The 23,793-nt window shown below is 42.3% G+C and overlaps 2 protein-coding genes across 2 annotated transcripts in view; one reads left to right on the top strand and one right to left on the bottom strand.

Annotated features, from left to right (window-relative positions):
- METTL9 (methyltransferase 9, His-X-His N1(pi)-histidine) overlaps positions 1–19,518 on the top strand; it is a 28,805-nt gene extending 9,287 nt beyond the window's left edge. The window contains exon 5 of the mRNA XM_066576272.1: positions 18,875–19,518. Within this exon, the coding sequence (XP_066432369.1) occupies positions 18,875–19,077 (203 nt within the window). The 3' untranslated portion in view covers positions 19,078–19,518. The remainder of the gene's footprint in view (positions 1–18,874) is intronic.
- On the bottom strand, positions 2,126–16,759 carry IGSF6 (immunoglobulin superfamily member 6). The gene is made up of 7 exons (XM_066576273.1): positions 16,667–16,759; positions 10,949–11,287; positions 8,021–8,124; positions 6,156–6,215; positions 5,982–6,071; positions 3,829–3,876; positions 2,126–2,279 (listed from the first exon to the last, which is right to left on the bottom strand). Exons 1-7 carry the CDS (start codon positions 16,728–16,730, stop codon positions 2,226–2,228), a joined length of 759 nt encoding a protein of 252 aa, XP_066432370.1. The 5' UTR covers positions 16,731–16,759; the 3' UTR covers positions 2,126–2,225.
- Positions 19,519–23,793: the final 4,275 nt, after the last annotated feature.

Below are 23,793 nucleotides of genomic sequence, written 5' to 3'. Positions count from 1 at the left end.
TCTTTGCCCACTCTTCCTTGCAAAAGCACTCCAAATCTGTCAGATTGCGAGGCCATCTCGTGTGTAGCGCCCTCTTCAGGTCAACCCGGGATTCCGGTCTGGGCTCTGGCTGGGCATTCCAAAACTTTGATCTTTTGTTAATTTGGAGGTCTGCCTTGGGTTGTCGTGCTGAAAGGTGAAATTCCTCTACAGCTTCAGTTTTTTTAGCCGAGGCCTGAAGGTTTTGTGCCAAAATGGACTGATATTTGGGACTGTTCATAATTCCCTCCACCTTGACTAAAGTTCCAGCAGCAGAAAAACAGTCCCAAAGCATCCTGCTGCCCCCACCATCATCACTGCGGGTATGGTGATCTCGCGGTGATGCGCAGTGTTGGCTTTGTGCCAAACATACCTTTTTGGAATTATGGCCATAAAGTTCAAACTTGGTCTCATCAGATGGTGAGACGTTCTCCCACGTATGCTTGTCAGGCTGGTTGTAGGTCTTGGTATAACATACCTTTGGAGATTTTTTCCTTGTTAGAAAAGGCTTCTGTCCTGTCCCCTACCCCACAGCCCAGACATATGAAGAATACGGGAGATGGTTGTCACATGCTCTACACAACCAGTACTTCTGCAGCTCCTTTATGTTGCTGTAGGCCTCTTGGCAGCCTCACGGGACAATTTTGGAGTGACGCCCAGTTCTTGGTAATGTCACTGTTGTGCCAAATGTAATCCACTTCTTGATGACGTCTTCACTGTGTTCCATGGTATATGTAATGTCTTGGGAGTCTTTTGGGCCCCTTCTCCTGACTGATCCCTTCCAACAATCGGATCCCTTTGATGTGCTTTATGGACCAACTAAGAAAATCCGACTAGAGCAGCCGAGCTTTATATGGGGTAAATCAGAACCCCTTTACATAATCGCAGCGGAGTGCTGACTACTATTTATCATAAATGTGACTAATTCTGAGCACTAGCACATCCCCAACTATATAAGGGCGTTCCCATATACGCAACCACATTATTTTAGTTTTGTTATCTTCAGTTTTCCACCCTAAATGATTTCAGTTTTTTTTCAAAGGAATTGTACAGATAACGGGTCACACTGAAGGTGGAAAGAAACCTGAAATCATTCATCTTTGTCGGATCTTTTAACCTGACCAACACCTGGTATTTTAACAGGGGCGTGTAGACTTTTTAAATCCGCGGTATACATCTTAACTTGATGTAGTGCGGGTAGTAATCAACTGTGCCCTCCTGTGTATGCATTATGTAACTACATGCTATGCCTCTCACTCAGCATCACCATAGCATCTATACAACTTCCTGCCTCTCATCATCCACACAAGAGGTGTGAAGCTACCTCTCTGCCACACAAGCCTACATCATACAACATATCCTCTTTCATCAATCACCTGCTGAAACAGTTGATTTAGTAAATTCCAAACTGAAGTCATGGGGCTTATATATTTTGAGGACGTACCAAGTAAAACTGGCCAGATTCCAGGGGGAAAACTGCACAGGAAATTGAATTACTGAAGAGTGTAAAAACGTTGGTTGTCAGATGACATCCGACTTCTGTTGCATCGTGCTGATAGGGGGTGTCAGAATTTGGTACAAGCAGCATGAATGGAGGGAATTGGACCACGAAGGGACCTCCACGTTGGTTTGCTCTGGGTATCTCCTGTATTTTCAGTAGCTGACACCTTTGCATTCCAACTATTATGCTTAATTCCACTGAATTCTCTGGAGAATTGTGATTTACATATAATATATAGGTATGGATTGCAGTCATCACCTTGGGACAGGCTTTCTAGTAGCTCTTTAATATAAGAGTATGGGATACTTGGAAATAGTGATGAGCGAGCATACTCGCTAAGGGCAATTGCTTAAGCGAGCATTGCCCTTAGCGAGTACCTGCCCGCTGAAGCGAAAAGGTTCGGCTGCCGGTGGCGGGCAGGAAGCTGCGGGGGAGAGCGGGGAGATCTCTCTCTCCCACCAAGATAGTGCATGCCGCGGGTTTCTTTGCTCGCATTTTGTGCACTGTGTGTGAGGCACCATCGAAAGTAATGCTCGCTCATCCCTACTTGGAGATCATAAAATTGGTTTCTAACAGTACATAAATTGGCGTCTTCCAGTAACGGAGCAGTTCATTTGTAAAGTTTTATTACGAAATTAGTTTAATAACTTTTTACATGTTTTCTGGTTGCCATCTGGTCTCTACACTTGCGCTTTTGGGACCCATCTCAGTGTAAATCCTGCGTGTTCTGGTAGATTTCGTCATCTTCTATGACCTGGTTCTGTTAAAGAGCAAGGTATTAGGATTGGGAGGAAACGATTGGCCAGATATGCGTACAGTTAGGGCTCATTCCCACAGCTGTGGATCATGCAGTGTTTAACCGCCACATGAGCCGGCTATCGCTGCGTACGGCAGTGATTGTGCACTGCGCATGATGGCGCATCTCACACATGCGCAATGGGACTAGTTTCTGCTTTTCTTCTTATTTTTTTAATTCCCCACTGTCTCATAGCGGCGTTCTCTTGCATATGTTCAGCATTGAATACGTAACCCATAGAGAACAATAGGGCTGCACGTGCATAATACGTGGTGAAATAGAACTTACTGCGTTCTGTTTCTTGCACAGATTACAGAATATTTATATGCTAATGTGAAGGGATCAATGTACTTTCACTGATCCCATTCACTGCGTAATATGCAGTGAAAATACATTCGTGGGAATGAGGCCCTACTCACTTGTTACTCTAAGGGCGCGTCCACAAAACGGATTTTGCCACGGAATTTTCCACACAGAATCCACCAGAAATCTGCTGCTATTCTATCACGGTTTTGCCATGGATCTGCATGCCGATTTAACACTGTGAATGGGCAAAATTCTAACGCATTTTCGGAAGAAGTGATGTCTCGCTGCTTTCCACATAAATGCATTGGAAATTCCATACCTGGATTTTGCCCATTGATGGGACTAAATCTGCGTGCGTGTTCGTGGCAGAAAAAACACGGTTTTACAGACGGGTTCAGTGCAGAAAATACTGCGGCAGAATCCACTGTGTGAACGTGTCTTTAGAGCGCTCACGCCGTGAGAGTATTTCAGTACGCAATGCATTGTGTCTTTGCTGCGCACTAACAATCCCTATACTCTGTCTTGGTGTGTATGCATGTGTAATACGCACCAAGATAGTGCATGCCGCTGGGTTTTTTTGTGCTCGCATTTTGCGCACTGTGTGTGAGGCACCATTGAAAGTAATGTAAAGTTTGTTACAGCGTATTACGTGCGCAAAACTCAGATACAAAAAAAACCTGTTGTGTGAAAGAGCCGTAAGCTTTACGCTGAGCAACTATCATTCATCTTGGTGCTCAGAAAAGTGGCTGAACTATTCCAATGACTCCAGAGTGCTGACTGTGCATAACGCCTTCGCTGAGATGTCGTTCTTACGGGGCATCTCCATGCAGACGTGTTTGCAAGACATTCATATATGAACCACTAGTGAGCTAACTATTGCTCGGCCCCGTCGGTGGGGTGTTTACATGGAACCGTTGTCATTTGCATTCACTTTCGGAGTGATTATTTGGATGATAATATAAAGCTCCCTAGTACGGGGAGAAACAGAAGTGTTTGCAGGACAGGATCGGTTCACTTCTGCATCGTGTTGCAGGTTGTCACTGCTATCTTTCCCATAGAAGTGTGAACACTGCCATGAAACATGAGACTCTAAGTCAGTGGGGTCACTGTATCATGGCTGTAGGTAAGTCTTCACCTGATGAAGAGACCACTCTGGCCTGGAAACGTGTATTTGTCTCCACTACGGAATAAAAGCAGCAGTACTTACCTTTCTGACGGCCGTGAGCGCTGCTCTGGAGCTCCGAGGCTTGTCACTCTGCAGAGTACAGTAATTGATGCATGTAAGATTAACATGGAACATCAGATTAATCCGACCACTTCTTAGGCCGGTTCCACATACAGAGTACAGGTTGTAGAATAGCCCCCCTCCCCCCATCAATTCCCCATGTCATTGTTAGGGAATGATATTAACAAACCATGTTCATATGGCTGACTTTTTATGCTGCATATGAAACTATCTTAAGGCCTCATGTCCACGGGCCCGCATGGTTTCCTCATGCAGAATCCTGCAGCGGATTCCACCCGGCCCGCAGACATGAGGCCAAAGAATACAGTATACTCACCTGTTCAGACGCAGCGGGGCTCTCCCCTATGGTGGCTGGATCTTCTTTCTTCTGCCCAGCGGATGTGCTCCGGAAGCCCGTAGCATGCTGTGCACATGTGCCGTGCCTTTCTAGTGGTCCGCCCGCATCGCACAAAAAAAACGTAAAGCACAAACTTGCTATGCATTTTTAACATTAGAAAGTCCCATTCATGTTAAAAAAACACAAGTGGGTGGGAGCCCTGAGGGCTCCTTTCTACCCGCAATAGCAATATCGCTGCGAGAAAATCACAATGTTAAAATCGCAAGCTGATGCGAGAAATCTGTTTTGCCATTGCACTGTATGGGCGACAAACAAGCAAAACACTGAAACAATCCTGCTGCTGTGATAGTTGTTTTTTTTTGTGGTTTTTGGCTTTTTCTCTTAATTCCTCGCATCACAGCTTGCCCGAAAACATCGCAAGTGGAAAGGCTGTCATTGAACAACATGTGTGGCACTTTCTTGCGAGAGCTTGCACTTTCACATCACACTAAAAACGTGAAAAGGGGTCCTTAGGGTGATTTTACATGGGACTGTTGGGTACTTTAGTGCCCGTCAGACGTCCCAAAGACTATTGTCCCTGGGCTTTTCAGTGCTGAAACAAAGTGACTAAATGAGCCACTCCTCACTACGAACCCTATTGGGTCCCACTTTTGCATCGGACAACTATTGGTCAAAATTGCTGGTTTGAGGTTTTTTTGGGTCTTTTTTTCCTTTTGGTCTGTAGTCGCCCATGTAAAAGTACCCTCAGTGGGACACCCTCAGGCCTTCTGTGTTTTCCAGAGACACCATCTTAACTTCTTGAGAACCTGGCCATTTTTTTTTTCACCCACTCCCTTACTTACAAGAACCACTTCCAACTTTTTAAAAACTTTTTCATTAACATAAGAGTGTTTGTTTTCTGCAACACAAGTTGTATTTTGTAATAGTACCATATAATGTACTAAAAATCTTTCAAAAATCAAGTAGAATGAAAACCTAATTGTGCCACTCTTTGAGGGGTGGCTTTGTTTTTTACAGCAGTCGCTGTACAGTAAAAATGACGTGATAACTTTAGGTATATTGCATTTTGAGCATACTCCGAGTGTGGAAAACCTAGAAACCAGGACTGGAAAGGGCCGTAAGCCAGCCAGCTGGCTGGACAGAGCTAGCCGCAGTCACTGGTACTACAGTCCTGGTTTCTATGATTTCCATGCTCTGAGCATTCATGAAACGCAATGATGACTATGTCCTTTATTCCGCAGGGCGATGATCCTTTAGTGGTCTGCAGATAACCGTCTTAACTATGGCCAGCTTTATATAGCTGTTCTCCATGCCGGATTATAGGTGGGGACCTGAGTGCAGGGAGCACCATCCTTTATACTAGAGATGAGCGAGCGTACTCGCTAAGGCAAACTACTCGAGCGAGTAGTGCCTTATGTGAGTACCTGCCCGCTCGTCTCTAAAGATTCGGGTGCCGGCGGGGAGGAACGGGGGGGAGATCTCTTTCTCACTCTCTCCCCCGCTCCTCCCTGCTCACTCCCGCAACTCACCGCTCTTCCCCGCCGGCATCCGAATCTTTAGAGACAAGCGGGCAGGTACTCGCATAAGGCACTACTCGCTCGAGTAGTTTGCCTTAGCGAGTATGCTCGCTCATCTCTACTTCATACCCATATGGCCGAATAGGTGATAGGGACACGGATGTTCCTTGTAAGACAACTGCTTTATAGGGACAGCCTTCCCAAATAGATGGGAGGTGATTTGCCATGGGTTATTAGACTCCCCTGTATTGATGACTTACTCGATTGACTTGTTTTTTGACTTTCCCATCGTATCTCTTTTGGTATTCTGCTGCAATTGCCTGAAAAATACTTCTTGTTCTGAAATTTCTCTATAAGAAAGAAGAAATATCTGGTATTGTAGGTCACAGTATGCTAATTACTGGGCAGCATCGACCAAATATGTGATCACTTACATTTGTGTCCGTTGTGGAGCCGTGCTTGTTTTGGACGCATTTACAGATTGTCCATTTTGACTGGAAAAGTTTTAGACCGGGTTAATAACTTGTTCAGAAATGACCATTTTGTTAAACAAGCAAAAGAAAATGACAAGTGCTAGGACCATGTTGTATAGTTACTTTAAAGGGGTTGTAGGACACGTCTAATCATGGCGGCTTTCTTTAGGAAATGACAGCAGTTTTCTACCGCATTACAGCCCCACCCTATGCCCTCGAAGGGGATTGAACTGCAGCGCCCCCACTTTTATTAGAGACACGCCTGCCCTTTCACGCTCAGAGCCTACCTGTATGAACCTTAGACTTGTGACCCCAGAGTGCAGCATACAATCGAGTTAGCAAGGTTTCCATGGACCAGTCTGTGAATCCACATTAGAATGGGAAAAGTGACTTCCAATGAGGCCTGGTCATCAGTGCTAGACTAGTTGGGGCCACCATTTCAAAAACTACTAAACTTTTTCGGGTTTTCTTGTAAAACCGTGTGGAAGGTATACGAAGAATAGTGTGATTGACTAAAAATATCCAAAATGCAACCTAAAGAAATGGGCTATGTAAAAAAGTGCTTGTGTCTATAATCCCATAGACTATAATGGGCCCATGTGCTGCTCGTGAAGTACATAAGGCAGTACACTGCTCAAAATTGAGTTCTGCTACTAGTGTTCTCCTTTTGTACATTGTTGGTTGTGTATAGAGAGAAGGATTATAAACTGCAAACAAATAAATGCCTTACGCCAACTTCATACGTATTTGAGTGCGCAAGTGTTGCACATGCAATATGCAGTGTATAGAATCCATTGATTTCAATTGGTTCGTTCACATGCACGTATTGTGTGAACATTTCAGATGCACAAAAAAGACTATTTGCACACTATAGGTCATCATAGAAGTCAATTAGGGGGTGCGCAATATGCAAGGAGATGCGTGACACAGGACGTAATTTCGCTGGAAAAAACACATCTGGAACTAATTGGCCATTTCAATTGGTGCGTTTGTTTGCTGCGTGCAAATGAACATGCTCTGCACGTGGATATAATGCAGTAAAATACGCCAATGTGCATGCAAAAAAACTTTTTTCATAGGGCAAAAATGTTGCACTGAGGTGCGCGCAATTGCCCTTACACTCATGTGAAATCAGCCTTGGAGGAGAAAAAAGATTGTCCAGTGACCATCATATGGAGATTAATGAGCTGGGAAGTTGACTTTCATAGACCTTCATAAATGAGTCAAGCACAGATGATCTATCTATCTATCTATCTATCTATCTATCTATCTATCTATCTATCTATCTATCTATCTATCTATCTTTAGGTCCTAAATAGGTAAAAAGTAGAGGGGTTACAAATCGAAAATTCACTGCTAAGTGCAAACGTATTAGCACCCCTGTGTAAGGTACCTAATCTAATTATGTAACTTCCCGGTATTGTGCAAACATGAAATTTGGCAGTCGCATTCTTTAGGTCCTAAATAAGAAAACTAAAGGGGTCACAACTCCATTATTCAATGCAAAGTGCAAAGGTAAGTGCACCCCTATGTAATGTAACTTCCCGGGGTCGTACAAACATAAAATTTGGCGCAAGCATTCTTTAGGTCCTAAATGAGGCGAGTGGGAGGGGTGACACATTCTGCAGAGGGAGATCCGTACATGCAGCCTGAAGAGAATCTAATGCTCCCCTATGTGTATACATCTTTTATTCCTCGGTTACTCTTCAAGTAACCTTGACTTCATAAAATTTTCTGTGCAAATCACACATAAATACCTGTATCAAATTAACGCGGGCGAGGCCGGGTATATCAGCTAGTATTAACATATATATAAGAAGACTCACCTTAAAGGAGTGGTAAGAAAACACTGCTATACAATATATAAAAAGCAGTGTACACAGGACTAGTAAAGCAATGTTGATTGGTGTAACCGCCTTATCAGGTTTGTCTACAATGGAAGAGAGATGCTGGTTATTTTAACTTGTACACATGGAGAAAATGATGAGTGCAACTCTGTTAATTGGACGTCCTGCTCGGCCTCTCAATATCAGGCACTCTACAAGTTTCCTCGGGGCAGTTTTCTCTTCTTTTTTCATCCTGTGTAAATTCATTAACTCTGAATAACAATTTATCATTTAATTTAGTGGAGGCTAATTAACCCTGTGTGGGCTACAGGTTGTATGCAAATAATATAAATTTACATACAGGGATCTGCTACCACTATTCTATCTAAGCCAGGAAGACAATGCTTCTGCACATCTACACTTTTGGGTTGTTGGAGTCTGACTAGACCATCAAAGATTTGTCTAGTGGGCCCAGGCTTGGGGATAACATTGAGACCCAGCCTTAATTGGACAATATTCACAACTAAACCCAGACTGGATCAGATTACTTATTTCTGGGTATGTGTTTATTTTTTTTTTACTTTAATGGTCTACAATAATTGTCTATAATGAAGTTAAAATAGGTATATGTTCAGTACTGGGCAAATGTTTTAGGCAGGTGTGGAAAAAATGCTGCAAAGTAAGAATGCTTTCAAAAATAGAAGTGTTTGCACTTAACTGTTAACTGATAAAAATAAACAAAGTGAACGAACAAAAGAGAAGTTTAAATCAAATCAATATTTGGTGAGACCATCATTTTGTCTTCCACACCGCATCAATTCTTCTACACTGTCTACAATTCTGTACACTTGCAAAAAGTCAGGGATTTTGTAGAATTCTAGTCATGTGTGTGATAAACCAGTTATACAAAACAGGTGGTAATGATCATTTTCAGATGTAGGTTGAAACACAGTCATTAACTGAAACAGATACAGCTGTGTAGGAAGCTTAAATTAGGTGAGGAATAGCCATACACTGTTATAAAGGTGAGGTTGTGGAAGACAGTTTTATGTCCCAGGTCATACAGCATGGCAAGACTGAGCACAACCAAAAGACATAAGGTAGTTATACTGCATCAGTAAGGTCTCTCCCAGGCAGCGATTTCAAAGCTGACTGGGGTCTCAAGATGTGCTGTTCAAGCACTTCTGAAGAAGCACAAAGAAATGTGCAACCCTGAGGACCGTAGATGCAGCAGTCAGCCAAGGAAGCAGTGCAGCAGATGAAAGACACATCATGCTTACTTTTCAACCTGAAGATGTCTAGCAGTGTCATCAGCTCAGAACTGCCAGAAACCAGTGGGACCCAGGTACACCCATCTACTGTTCGGAGAAGTCTGGCCAAAAGTGATCTTCATGGAAGAATTGTGGCAAAAGCCATAATTTGATGTAGAAACACGGCCAAGGGATTCAACTAATGCACAAAAACATAGAAATTGGAGTGAAAAAAAAATGTCAGCAAGTGCTCTGGACTGATGAGTCAAAATGTGAAATATGTAAGTATGGTGGAGGTTCCTTGTACATCTGAGGCTGCATTTCAAAAAAAGGAGTTGGGGGTTTGGTCAGAATTAATGGTGTCCTCAATGCTGAGAAATGCAGGCAGATACTTACCCATTATGCATTAACGTCAGGGAGGCGTATGGCTCAGAATTTATCCTGCAGCAGGACAACAACCCTAAACATGCAGCCAATGGCATTAGGAACGATCTTTAGTGTAAAGAACAGGGGGTCCTGGACGAGTTGATATGGCCCCCATAGAGCCCTGACCTCAACATCGAGTCAGCCTGGGATTACATGAAAAGATAGAAGCATTTAAGCCGACATCTACAGAAGATCTGTGGTTAGTTCTCAAAGCTATCTGGAACAACCTCCCTGCTGAGTTCTTTCAAGAACTGTGTGCAAGTGTACCTAGAAGAATAATTGATGCTGTTTTTTGAAGGCATCGGGTTTACATTTCTCTTTGTTCATTCACTTTGCATTTTGTTAATTGACAAAAATAAACTACTAACACTTCTATTTTTGAAAACCTTCTTCCTTTGCAGCATTTTCTCCACACCCACCTAAAGCGTTTGCACAGTACTGTATTTTAGAGAGTGGACACATTTGACAAACCATTAATGCCAGTTTACAAGCGTATGAAAGTCACAAACTTTGGTGTGTGCTAGAATTTGCAATTCTTACATTTTTCTTGCTACTTTTGAAAAGTGAGCGGGATTTAATGGGAGGGGGCTAGATCTCAGTGTTTATCTTCATAAGTTAGCCATGTTTTACTCTCTGTGCCCTGTTTATGAAACGGCAGTCTTAATAATCTACTTCATTGTTATCTTTGACTCGCAGTAACTCAGTCCTGCACTGATTGCAGTCTACTGGTCTGTTGATGTCTATGAAGGCTCTTCTGAAAGCAAATTGGTTCTTGTATTTCTTTGTCTGGCTCCTAAGGGCCTACAGGGATAGGGGGATATATATATATATATATATATATATATATATTACTGCTCCTGCTGTATTCGTTTTTAAGTATATTTTCCATCATAAAGTATATTCCCCTTATTCTAATATTCACTAGTCTTTTATCAGGTATTCCAGAACCTCCTTATTGATGAGTACTAATTGTAATTTCCTAACTAGGAATATGAACCCCTGCCATGTCTGGTCCCACTGAGACCACACTATGGGATTTTTATTGTACAGTTCTGCCAATCAAACCCTCTAGTATCATCCTTGTACCTGAGGCATCTTTTTTGTTTTTGTTCCAAGGTCTGTATTATTTTTGCATCAGCCCATAAACTCATCTTAGTATCTGCTGGTGCCCATTTTCTATAGATCTTGTATATCCCCACAACATCTTTGGTCTACCACTGTAAGGTTCAGGTCAGTAAGTGTCTTGTTTTACCTCGTATTATTAGCATTGTTCCTGGTCCTGTGGCCTTTGAAGTAGACTCTGGAGATCCTGTAGACACTATGACACAAATATATATTCCACTGTCTTTAGTTTCTATGCTCTTAATTTCCAGGAGAGTATGCCCAGCAGCAGGAGTAGTGACGACAAAGCGATCTACTCTTTTTGGGTGTAGTTCTTCACATGTAGAAGCAAGACATCGAAACCAGAAGATCGTACTAGTGGTAGTGCAGTTGCTACGCTTATAGTTACACGATACATTGGCAGTTTTGTCGTCCAGTAATGCTTCAGAAAACTCAATTTGCTTCACTTCCACTGTACAGCTTTGGACACCTATAGGACAAAACATTAATGATATTGAGTTTTATAGCTCTTCCTTGGAATAACTTAAGGAAGCCATACATATGCTAGAATTTGGCCAATCTAATCAATAACCACTGTATTGGTGTTAAAATAATTGCTTCCAACCAATGGAAATCTCTTCAGTTTGTCATAAACCATATTTCTGGTGGTTAGTTGTAACTACAATGGCCGCTGTTGGCGCTTGTTGTTCCTGTAGTAAGTATATGAGGGAATTGCTCTTTCCGTAGTTCGACCATACCCTTGGGTTTCAACGGAAAATAAAAACAGTTTATTCTCTCCGGGACTCTCCTTGGCTTTTTAGGGATACAATGTCGGTATTTCCCTTGTCCTTGGTTTACCTTATCGGGGTATAGTGTCCGCTAAGACATTTTAATGATCTATTGTATATTCTTAGACAAAATAACAGGGTACACTCCACTAAATGCTTTCTGCGCTTGTAAGGGCTCTTGTCCATGTTTTCACTATGCGTTACACATATGTTGCACAGACGCATGATACGTGGTGAAGTGAGTCAATGAAAGTCTCTTATCAGGTGCAAACTAAGTGAAAGCACTCCAGAATACTGTGCATATATAGAAAGTACCTGCCTCATACCCCCACCTTCTGTGTATAGTATCCCCCTCTCTACTCTCAGAGCAGGAGCTAGCATCACTCAGTGATTAGTAAGTTAGCCGAATTAAATTAAAAAAAATTAACATACAACCTAATGCCACCATACCGTTACTGAATGATACCAACATACCATAGCAAAGTATACGAAGACCAATATTGCCACACAGGTGGCCAGCAGAGTAACATTATGCTGTAGACTGGGTGAGTAAATATACCACTCATTGGACCCTGTCAAGCACTGAATAGAAAACAGTTACATTCGATAACTCACCGGTGATATCATCTCTGGAGTCCTTTTGCTTTCTTGCTTTGTCTCGATCCACCATGACCACTACTTCCAGTTATGGCTTTCTTCTACGGAGTTTGCCACACAGACCACTTCTTATTTTTCTAGCATATTCCCATTCTCTTCACCTCCCCTCTTCTCCATGCTGCATCTATATTCTTATCCTGTTGCTATCCCTAATGCTGTCACCAACCCCAATAGTGTGCCTGCTGTGCTGCCCATTGGACCCAAATACAGTGCAGAAAGAATAGCCTTGATAATGCTGCCCCCTTTTCCTTTAAATATCAGAGCAGCACCATCCCCTATTAGAGTGTCAGCTGTGCTGCCCAGTACATGCAAACACCATTACACATAAAGAACTGCAGTACCCCCAAATAGTGCAATACAGATAGTGTCCACACACAATGATGCCATATACTCACTGCCTCCTAAAATAGTAAGCAGAGGTGAAAAAAATCTGGTCCTGGTGCAACTTTCCACTTGAAGCAAGACTCAAAGAACAAGACAAATCTGGCTTTTCTTTCTTTTTATTTTATTATTCTCCCATGAATAACATGAGTGTTGGGAAAAGGAGCCCCTTACTCAGTTGTGCTGGAAGGGCACATAGGATTTCATCTCATCCACTACCTTTTACTTTTTGAAGGAACTTAATTGTTCCTTTAGGGAGACAATCGCTTAGTTTTTTTTCTTATTGGTGTTTTTTTCAGTTTTAAAACCACTTGCATGTTAGGACAATAGGACATCAAGTGTTGGACGTAGAATAGGTACTGGCCTCAAAATATCATGGAACCCATACTGATTCATATTCTTTAAGCAAGATCCTACAAGATACTGATATACCTTTTTATATATTTAACAGAGAGATAAATGAGAGTACGAAGTACCAGGTATATAAAGATTAAAATATTCCGAGCTCCACCATGTTTTGTAGGTAGTTAGGAGTAGCACTCGGGTTTACCATGAGGACATTTACGATTAACCAAGGTATTGTAAATAGGTTTTCTATTCATATACCAAAGCTTTCTTGAAATGATATGAATCTTTTGTGTACCGATTTATATAAACCTGGTATATAACAAAAGAAGAGAAAGGAAGACCAAAAGGAAAAGAAAACCGTAACATCAAATAGTTCGTCATATAGCTGGAGGTGAAGAGAAAGGGGTATAGTCTCTGCCAGAGCTCAACTTCTTACGTTGGGGGTTAAAAGTTCTCAGTTGTTTCCAAAGTATGTTAGTGTTCCACTGTTATACACCAACAGTTTGTAAATAAGTCTTCCGTTAAGAGACTGGCACAAAGTTTTGCCATACGCCGGTTTCATGATATCCAATGAAAGACTTTAGAGTCCTCCTTGATGTAGGAAGTTGATCCCGACTTCCACTGAATTCATGACGCAGTTGCTGTTGCTGTAAGTAATCAGATGTACAGAAAATTCCCATTTGTACAAAATTTTGTCTGAGTCTAGTAATTACAGGGAGCACTCATCGCCTTTGTGCTAATGTTGCAGATAGGCAAGTACACACAGATAGCGATTGGTAGGACACAAGTAATGTACTCCTTTTCCTAGTGACCTCCAAGAGCTTTTCCTTAGAAGGGGAAGCGTGGCAGAACATTTCTTGGTATGTGATCTGCCACATATGTGGGTCAAGGGAGTCTACATGCCCTATCTATTACGTAGTCCCTTAGAAGGCAGTCTGGTAGCAGTATTTTCATAACTTTTTGTTATGTACTCTTTGTATGCTTTCAATTCCGAGACCTGCATGGTCTCGGGGATCCCTCTGAATTTAATGTTATTACCATGGAACGTGTTTTACACGTCCGCCACTTTGGCTCTAAGTCAATCTAGCTCTGATTCTAGCGTATGGTGTGACTTAATGAGATTGTTTCCACGTGGTTAATTCTCTTCTCTGCTTCAACTACAACTATATTTATGGGTTGAATGAGTTTAGCAACATTAGCTTGCAGAGAGCTTTGCAGGGCTTTTATGGTCGTGTCTGTAATAAATGTACTCATTACGAGGATGTTGTCAAGCATCCGCTGTGTGAGGGGCTATATCAGTAAAAGATGGTAGAGCACTCACCCTTTCCTCAGGTTGCCCCTCAGGAGATTCTAGTTCCAGCCTTGTTTTGCTGGATTGAGGGGGAGAGAAGATGCCGCAGTCACTTCATGGACATGCAGATGATAATATTGTTGTGGAGGCTCTACATAACTTTTCCGCTATTCATGGGGTGGAGCTACGATCAAAGTTGCGTTGGTTTGAAAATAAATCTTGCTCTCTAATGGAATAGAGCAACCAGCTTTCGCTCGCCATTTTACAGATTTCTCTCACTCAGGCAAGCACATTACAGACGCTGTTGTCATGAAGCCTCCTTGCGGGCTTCAGGCTGCGCCATCTTCGACTCGTGCCACAGACCATGAGGCATGGCATGACATGGTTTCTTCTCCGTAGCCAATCATTTCCCTCTCTTGTCAACCTGGATGTAGAGGTAGCAGGTTGAACCCATTTAATTGTGTGATTGTCGCTATGGAATCACTAAATGGCCCTTGCTGTACAGGAGCTCTATGTCCAGGCAGCTAAGCCATGGCCTCTGCATTTTTTTCACCTCCACTTACCATTATTATGCCCACCTTTTGACAAATGTGGCGCATCTCTGGACTGGCAGCACTTTTGAAGCTAATTTCACAATTATTCTTGTTATAGTTCTGCACACTTAACTTCGAGGGTAACTTCACCAACTCATTTTGCCCTAAAATAGTGGCACATACAACATTTCAGTGGCCTGGTTTAGTACTGCATGCACAGCTCCCATTGAATTTCATGAGATGTGCCTGCAGTACCAATGCTGGACATTGTAATAAAAACAGTGCAATCTACTTCCTGTGCTGTCCCTACTGACAGCTTGACCAGGCATCAGCTGATCAACTAGGATGCTAAGGAGTGGGCCCCTGTGATCATCTATTGATGACCTATCCTGAGGATTGGTGATTTTTTTTATTTTTTTTTAAATTCATAACCTAAGTCCCTGACAACTCAATTTTTGAAGCACAGTTTCTAGTAGTTCAGCTTTCTTTGTAAAACCAAAGATAAATAACAGAAACCGGTACTGACAATTAGCAATGAGGAAGAGCTTTTGACTCCGTCTTGCAACTTTCTAAAACCAGTAGTGTCCTACTTAGAGAGTTCCTCTGAGAGACCGGAAAGCATATTTATATCCTAGTGCAAAGTATAGTAACCCAGAGTCAGTAGATCTTCCTAGTAATATCTAACTACCTGCAATCTCCATAGAAAGATGGCTGGACCACTATCTCAAAAAGTAGCCATTAAGTTTCCCTTATGGAAACCTCAATAAAAATTCTCCATAGAATGCACCTGGTTCCTCAACAGCTACATCCGTTTTCCTTCCTTCCTCCCCATTTAGTTTCAAGACATAGGGAGTCCACTTCATATTTCGTGGACCTGCCCAGAAGATACGAGATTATGGTCCCAGGTTTATCGATGATTTAACTCCTTGTTTGTGTGTCCCGTTCCCAGATCCCATGCTGCTTTCTTTTTAGGTGATCGTCTGCCACGATTTAAGAGCCAAGCTTATCCAGTACATTCGTCTGGCCACAAGAATCCACATAGCCTCCAGATGGAAATCATCCATCCTCTCCTTTCAAGAAGTCATTAGCAAAATATCTACTATAATGTTAACTAAAACAATTCATGCGGCTAGAACTGACATCTGCGTCTTCAAATACTTAGCAATCCTGGATGAACTTTATAGATTCTCTGGGTCTTCTCCATAATATAATATCCGCTTAACCCTTAATCTAGAAACCTCAGTTTATTCCAAGTATCATCAATTCCGTTCTATATGAAGTTGGAAATATACAGTGGACTCTTGACTACCTTTCCTATTGTTACCCTACTCCCCCATGATCTGTAGTCAAACTACTGTATATGTTATCTATCCTTAGAAGGACTATATTATTCTATTGTGTATTTTTGTCATTATCCTCCTCTCTGAGGGGAAATTCTTGCCATGTGAGCTCCTGTTAACATGTTTAATACCAATATAAACCTCTGAAACAAACAGGTAACTAACTATCCATCTTGCTAGCACTCCTCCCATCTAAACTTGCACCAATTCACCACTGCTCTCATTCATCTACGATAATGCATTTACATTGTAGTTATAGGATTCCTCTTAGTCTTACTAACTATGAATTGCTAAGTATTACAGCTACATACCTCAAATGTTGTCTACCTTATTGATCAGTGTTCATCCACTTTTAATAGAAGCTCCAGTCTACCTCTTACTCTTGTTCAAGGACTAATATATATGTCACAAGAAACCCTTCACCCTCAAGATGAATGGGGTATGTGCGCATGTGAGGCATATCTGCACTAGTGTCATAATACTTCACTAGTAGTGAATGACACACTAGGATCCGTTATCTATGCAACTTACCACAGTGATAATATAGAAGGATGAACTGAAGAAATATACATCCCCCTATGCTGCTTGTGTCCATTTCTTGTCTCGGTTGATTACTTCTGAAAGAGGAACTGAACCTCGAGAGCAGTTTCATGTCCGAGACCTCCTTTTGAAGTTGGGTAACTTCCTGGTTACGGGTTTTGTTTGCTGCTATCTGTCCCGATAGCTCTTATTCCCACAACTTGAATGCAGCGCTTTTGGTCCCTTTTATAGGAAAGACTGAAGTTTAAACATATCACAATCTCACTTTTTTTTTTATGTGGGCACAATAGATTTTTTTCTGCTGCTATGGGTTGCAGCTTGCTGCAGCAAAAACCTACTGCAGACATAGACTCATGCTGAACTTTGTGAAGAGCATTTGGAAAAGACCTTTGTATTATGTTTTTCTCCTTAATTTGAATTAAAAAAAACTTTTGGAATTGATGGCAATCTGCAGGATCACACCTTATACAGACGGTTGTATTTCATGGACCGCATACAGGCCCATTATAGCCTATGAACCTATTCACATGGACAAGTATTCACTTAGACTGGCCTGTTTTAAATTAAAAAAATCCTGCATGTTCTATTCAGAACCATATCGTGGACAAAAAAAAAAAATAGGATAAGCAATGTGCACTGTCCCCGCACATCGGACAACACAAGGACGGGTGTCCATGTGCTGTCTGATCAGAGTTGTGCCAAGATCCTCAGGAGCAGCTTGGATGTGGCCATCTAAATGAGGTCATAGAGTTGTTCAAAGAATACAAGTTTTGGCTGAAATTGCACATGCTTTTTTAGCCAAAGCCAAAATTAGATCCAGCAAGAAGTTGTATAGAAGTCCTTCCTTTTTAGGTTTCCCATTTGTTTTGAATTCAATCTTGGTTTTGGCTTACAGAGCTGTACCTAAAACTGCATGTGTAATTCCCGCTTTACACATCTTTCTGAGACTTTTCTAGTTGAGGTCACAGTTGGGTTGATAAGAAAGCACATATACATCAGGTTGAGTAGTGCTTTGTTCGCTTAAGCGCTAATGCCCACGGACTGATTTCTGCCACGTTTTCCGCAACATTATTCCACAGCTATTAGGTTCTATTGAACCTAATGGCTTTCTGCCTTCCAATGCTCACGCTGCAGAATTGTACCACAGATTTACACAGCGTGGCATGTTTTACCTTCCGGGGAAATACATGCGGCCGGCTTCCATTGCTCAACAGTTCCTAGGGCATTTAATTTGGTCTACCCATCCTCTGGCATGTTCCTTGGTGTTTCCTAGGACAAAATAGCGCAGCGTGCTACATTCTGTAAATTTTTTTTTTTTTTTAGCAGAAATCTGCTACAAAAAAGATGTGAACAAGCTCTAGCGCTACATGGCTACTTTCCTCTTGCAACATCAAGTTCCCAAAAAAATGTGCGCAATTTGTCTGAAATTAAAACCCTACAAAATCCCAAACTTATATTGAGCTCTATGCTAAAGTTGCATGCACTGTTGGATTTATTTATTTTTTGTGACTTTTGTGTTGCGGGTCACAGTGCAGCCCCATTGACGGTCAAAGTAGTCATGTAGCCCTAGCTTAAATGGCAGCCACCATTCTGCTAATGGATCCATAAGGCAGCAGTAAGGAGTTTGATTACCTTGCAACTTGTTATCCGATTACTTGAGTGAAAATACTGATTCCAATAAGTATATATTGCGGAATTACCGGCCATAAGACTCATTCGGCGAGGCATTTGAACGCCTACGGAATATTTAGTGAATGTGTTTTCGAACATTGGGTTGGTCAGTAAATGTTGTGTTATCTGGAAGGGGTTTTGCCCAGATAATACGTTTTTATCCCCCTGTCTACAGCATAGAGGATAACTATTTCTGATCGGTATTGTCCAACCACTGATCCTAAAAGTGGGGATTCTGAAGGTTCGCACATGAACGGTGTAGCATGCGCGCTGCGGCTCCATCTAGTTCCAGCGCTCTCATTGAAGTGAATGGAGCAGCAGGACACTTGTGTGTCAACTGCTGCACTCATGCAGGGACCTTTGGGATCAGTAGGGTTGCAGCGGGCAGACAACCACTCATCACAACGTTCTCCTCTATCATGGGGATCAGGGATAACTTTGTCTTTGCACAAACTCTTTAATATGTGTCAGTAATCTGACAAGTCCTAAATGATTTATACTAATCATTACTATTCTATCCCTGAACAGGAGGTAAATGGGAGAAGCCATCGGAAATCATGGATGTAAACGGAACCATGTGGGAGGAACAAGTGACTAGCCTGGTTGCTGTCTTCCATGAAGCAGGGTTTGTTGTTGAGGCGTTTACCAGACTCCCCTATTTATGTGAAGGTGATATGTACAATGACTATTATGTTTTGGACGATGCGGTTTTCGTTCTCCGGCCGGTGTAGGAAATTGAGCGTCCTTATCTTTTGTGGACTAGAAGAAAAGTTTGCCAAAGGCAAATCAATAACCCTCAAGGCCAAAATGTAATTGTATCTCCTACAGGGCCATGTTTATATGACGTATATATAACTATATATGTGAGTGTCTATGTGTTTGTACATGTACAGAATCTCTGATAGGAATCTTTTTTTAATTGACTCAACTGTGCTACCTTTTTCCAGCAAAAGTGAACATATTTTTATGTGACAGAACAACAGTTCGCTGCATTAATAAAATGTTGTTATACGTTGTTCTTTGTGAGAATTCAATGTCTATTATGGAAAAACAACTCTGGCAATAAAATCTATAACATGAGATGTCAGACTCTTCCATGTGAGAAACATGTATGATCTACAAGCCAAAAGCACATGTTTTTTTAATCATGTCAATAAATCGTCCAAAGACTATTGTCTGTGTGGTTCTCTTATTTTCATGCTTTGAAACAGATGAGCGTTAACAGATACAGATGTCTGTGCCCAGTTGGAACTATATCACAATTGGCTGATCATTTACAAGCAGTTACTACTACAGGGAAAGTGGCGACTTATGGTTTTTACAAAGCACTAGAACAGTCCTTAACTCCTTCCTGCTGTTTTTTTTTTTTTTTCGCTTTTTCCCTCCCACTTTCAAAAAATCCAAAATTTTCTTATTTTTCCGATGACGTAGCTACCTGAGAAGGTGTTTTATGCAGGACAAGTTGCATCCCCCAATAGTACCAATTAACGTTACTATAAAATGTATTGGAAAATTTTATAAAACTTTTAAGCGAGACAAAATGGAAATAAAAATGCAATTCTTTCTTTTTGGGGAGGGTGGGGGTATGACCACAGTGCAGTAGAAATGCCATTTCCTCATTCTGTGGGTTAACACGATTACAGACATACCAAATTTTATACAGTTGGTATTTTTTTAAAAGGTTGTACAACATAAAAAAATTAAGTAAAAATACGTTTTGTTTAGGGATGAGCGAGTATACTCGCTAAGGCACTACTCGTTCGAGTAATGTGCCTTAACCGAGTATCTCCCTGCTCGTCCCTAAAGATTCGGGGGAGCTGCGGGGGAGAGCAGGGAGGAACGGAGGGGAGATCTCTCTCCCGCCCGCTCTGCCCCGCTCCCCGCCGCAACTCACCTGTTAGCTGCAGCGGCCCCCGAATCTTTAGGAACGAGCAGGGAGATACTCGGCTAAGGCACATTACTCGAGCGAGTAGTGCCTTAGCGAGTATACTCGCTCATCCCTAGTTTTGTTTCTTAAAGGAAAAAAATGGTGCATTCTGTTGCCATCTTTTCCCTCTCAGTTTTAATTTCCTGTTGATAGGGTAGTGTGAAGGCCTGTTTTTTGTGACCCTGTAGTTTTTAATAGTACCATTTTGGGATATATAAAACGGGGGGTTTATTTTTTTGGTTTTTTTTTACTTTTCATAATTACAAGTTGAGTTTTTTAGTTTTTTTAAAAATATATTTACAAGCGTATAGCATTCTCTAATTGGAACACATGTGCATAAAATATAATTAACTAGGAAATATAGTATTGTCATAATCCAGGCCTGTTCCTACAGGCACATACCTACAAATCTGGTGTAAAAGAAGCCTAACAACAACTATGCATGAAAACCATAAACCAAGAAAAAGCGAGCAGCCTGCATACAAGTGGAGCTCTGCGCTGAGGTGGGGAGCTCTTACCTGGCACTTAGGCTGGGATCACACGGGACCGAAATCCCGCAGAAATCTCACGGAATGATCGCATTGAAATACAGCGAAATTTCTGCGGGAGAAATGCAGCTTCAAAACCTGCAGCCTCTCGCCACGGATTTTAGAGTGGCTTCGCCACCTGTATTCCGATGTGGCCATCCCCCATAGAAAGGAGAACGGCCAACGGGGAAAGAATTGACATGTCAATTTCAGTGCGACTTGACCGCAGTCTGTGGATGAGATTTTTGAAAATCTCGTCCACTTCGCTGGCTAATTCTGGGGTAAAAAAGCTGCAGGCAGAATTTCTGTGCAGAACGTTTGCACAGAAATTCCGGGGCAAATATGCCCTGTGTGAACCCAGCCTAAGTGCATTCAGCTCGAATAGCTAATAAACCAGGAAAAACAAGAAACAAACTGATCAGAGAAAAAAACTTGGTGCCTGTCCACACAACACCAGTAGTAAGGGCATCTTCAGAGGACAGGCCATGGTAATACCCTCATAAATGACTGAGGGCAGCACCAGCATACCAATCTCACAGAATGGCCCCTCCCTCAGCAGGGAGAGAAGAGGAAGATGATGAGAGAGGAAGAAAGCAGGATAAGTAAAAAGAGAGGAAAGAGAACAGCCTGCAGACTAGCACATGAAGTACTGAGCAACTTCTCAAGAGGTTGGGTGAGGAGTAAATTTGACAGTGTAGGTTTCCTCCAGGAAGCTGCGCCTAATAAAACAAACAAAACTACGGGACACAGAATTTTTTTTTTTAATGAAGGGTTTCCACTGGCTCTTAAATAAATTCTGATGTGTAAAGGTAAGAATAAGAAAATACGTGAGTATCCATAGCTGACATTCTTAGGGCAGAGACATCAGATGAGATATATATCTTCGATTACCTGGCTGTTGCGTCCTTACTGGACGTGTGATAGTCATAAACAAAAGAACAGGCACAACTGTGCATAACAAAACAAAGGAGCACGACCGTGCAATGTAATCCAAAACTAAAGGATATCCTTTCTCTGCAAACCCCTAACCCGGGAGTGAGCCCTACCTACTCGGCGAGCCGATCGCTTCCGACAGACCCACAACTCGTGCCTAGGCCACTAATAATTCCCTACCAGGGAGCCCTAATATAAAAATGGACCAGTACACCGTAGCAAGCAATGGTACTTATCTGAAGCAATCCAGGAAGCAACTGAAAATTAACCAGCACTGAGGTCAATTCTAGCCTGGCTTATATATGAGCAGGGCCACTCAGAAACAGGTGAGGACTGACATGACTTATCCAACCACCACACCCCTCAGCTCCAGGAAAGGTAGGGACACTGCTAAACCCTGGTCCGGCCTGAAAGCAAGGTGAAGACTTCAGAACGGCTGCAACAGTACCTCCCCTTCTAGAAGGGGCCCCAGGACCCTTAGGACCAGGACGACTAGGGTTCAATCAGTGAAAAATTTTTACCAGACGATCCCCATGAACATCGACTGCAGGAACCCATGATCTTTCTTCTGGGCCATAACCGCGCCAATGTACCAGGTGCTGCAAAAAATTCCTGACTAGACGGGAGTCCAAAATGCAACTTATCACAAACTGCACCTCCCCATCCACTAACACAGGAGCTGGGGGTGGTGAACCATTCCCAGAATTGATGAATCTTTTGATTTGTGGAAAACATTGGTAATCTTCATCGCACTGGGAATTTCCAAACGAAAAGCGACCGCATTAATCTTCTCAATTATTTTAAATGGACCGATAAATTGCAGGCCAAGTTTAGTGGATGGTTGTTTGAGTTTTATATTTCTGGTAGACAACCAAACTACGTCTCCAACACCAAAACCCGCCCCCTCAGAGCGATGACTGTCTACAACTCGCTTGCTCCACCGAACTGATCGCTGTAAATTTCTCTAGACCTCAGCTCAACTGGCCTACATATCAGAACAAAACTCATTTGCTCCTGGTACCTCCGAAACCCTCTTGGAAAGGGGACCAAAACATGGGTGAAATCCGTAGTTACAAAAAAACAGCGATGTCCCCGTAGCCTCCAGTGGTCTATTGTTTAGAGCAAACTCAGCTAGGGGTAAGAACCTCGACCAGTCCTCCTGGTTTTCCGAGACATAACGTAAATATTGCTCCAGGTTCTGATTACATCTCTCAGTCTGCCCGTTGGTCTCTGGATGGTATACTGAGGAAAACGAGAGCTGGACACCCAAACGAGAACGGACTATTCGCCAAAAGCTGGAGACAAATTGTATGCCACGATTGAAGACTATATTCTCTGGCAAACCATGTAGTCTAACAATGTGGGAAATGAACAAACTCGCCAATGTTTTAGCATTCGGCAAACCAGGGAGCGCCACAAAATGGCAGATTTTGCTAAAGTGATCCACTACCACCCAAACAACTGTGTTGCCATCGGAAGGTGGTAAATCCGTAATGAAGTCCATGGACAGAGGAGTCCAAGGTCTCATCGTAATTGGCAACGGCAATAACATACCGGCCAGCCGACTGCGGGATGATTTGGTTCTGGCACACACCTCACAAGACGAAACAAAACTGAACGTATCCCGTCATAATGGCCACCAAAACGTTCTCGAGAGTAGCTTACGGGTATTATTAATTCCCGGATGCTCGGCCAATACAGAACTATGAATCTCGGCCAGCACCTGTAACCTTAGATGAACTGGAACAAACAGCTTCCCAACCAGAAGCTTTGACGGGGCCAAGTCCTGTGCTCTACCGACTTGCTCCTCTAACTCTAAAGACACTGCCGACATCACCACCCCTTCAGACAGGATAGGGGCAGGAGGTTCATCAGAAACTACTGGAAGAAAACGTCTTGAAAGAGCATCGGCCTTCACATTCTTCCAAACTGGACGATAAGTAACTAAAAAATTGAAGCTGGAAAAGAAAAGCGACCAGCGTGCCTGTCTGAAATTAAGTCTCTTAGCAGATTCCAGATCTATAAGGTTTTTGTGATCCGTGAAAATTGTTACTTTGTGT

Source organism: Eleutherodactylus coqui, chromosome 8 (genome assembly GCF_035609145.1).
Source record: "Eleutherodactylus coqui strain aEleCoq1 chromosome 8, aEleCoq1.hap1, whole genome shotgun sequence".
In the NCBI taxonomy this organism is placed as follows: domain Eukaryota; kingdom Metazoa; phylum Chordata; class Amphibia; order Anura; family Eleutherodactylidae; genus Eleutherodactylus; species Eleutherodactylus coqui.
Note: the sequence above shows the minus strand (reverse complement) of the source record. Positions and strands in the feature narration are given on the sequence as shown.

Coding starts and splice junctions, on each gene's coding strand:
- IGSF6 (XM_066576273.1), bottom strand. CDS start 16,730: ATGGACACAAGCAGCATAGGGGGATGTATATTTCTTCAGTTCATCCTT. Junction 11,288..16,666: donor CCTTCTATATTATCACTGTG/GTAAGTTGCATA, acceptor TTTGTCCTATAG/GTGTCCAAAGCTGTACAGTG. Junction 3,877..5,981: donor TCAAAAAACAAGTCAATCGA/GTAAGTCATCAA, acceptor TGTACTCTGCAG/AGTGACAAGCCTCGGAGCTC.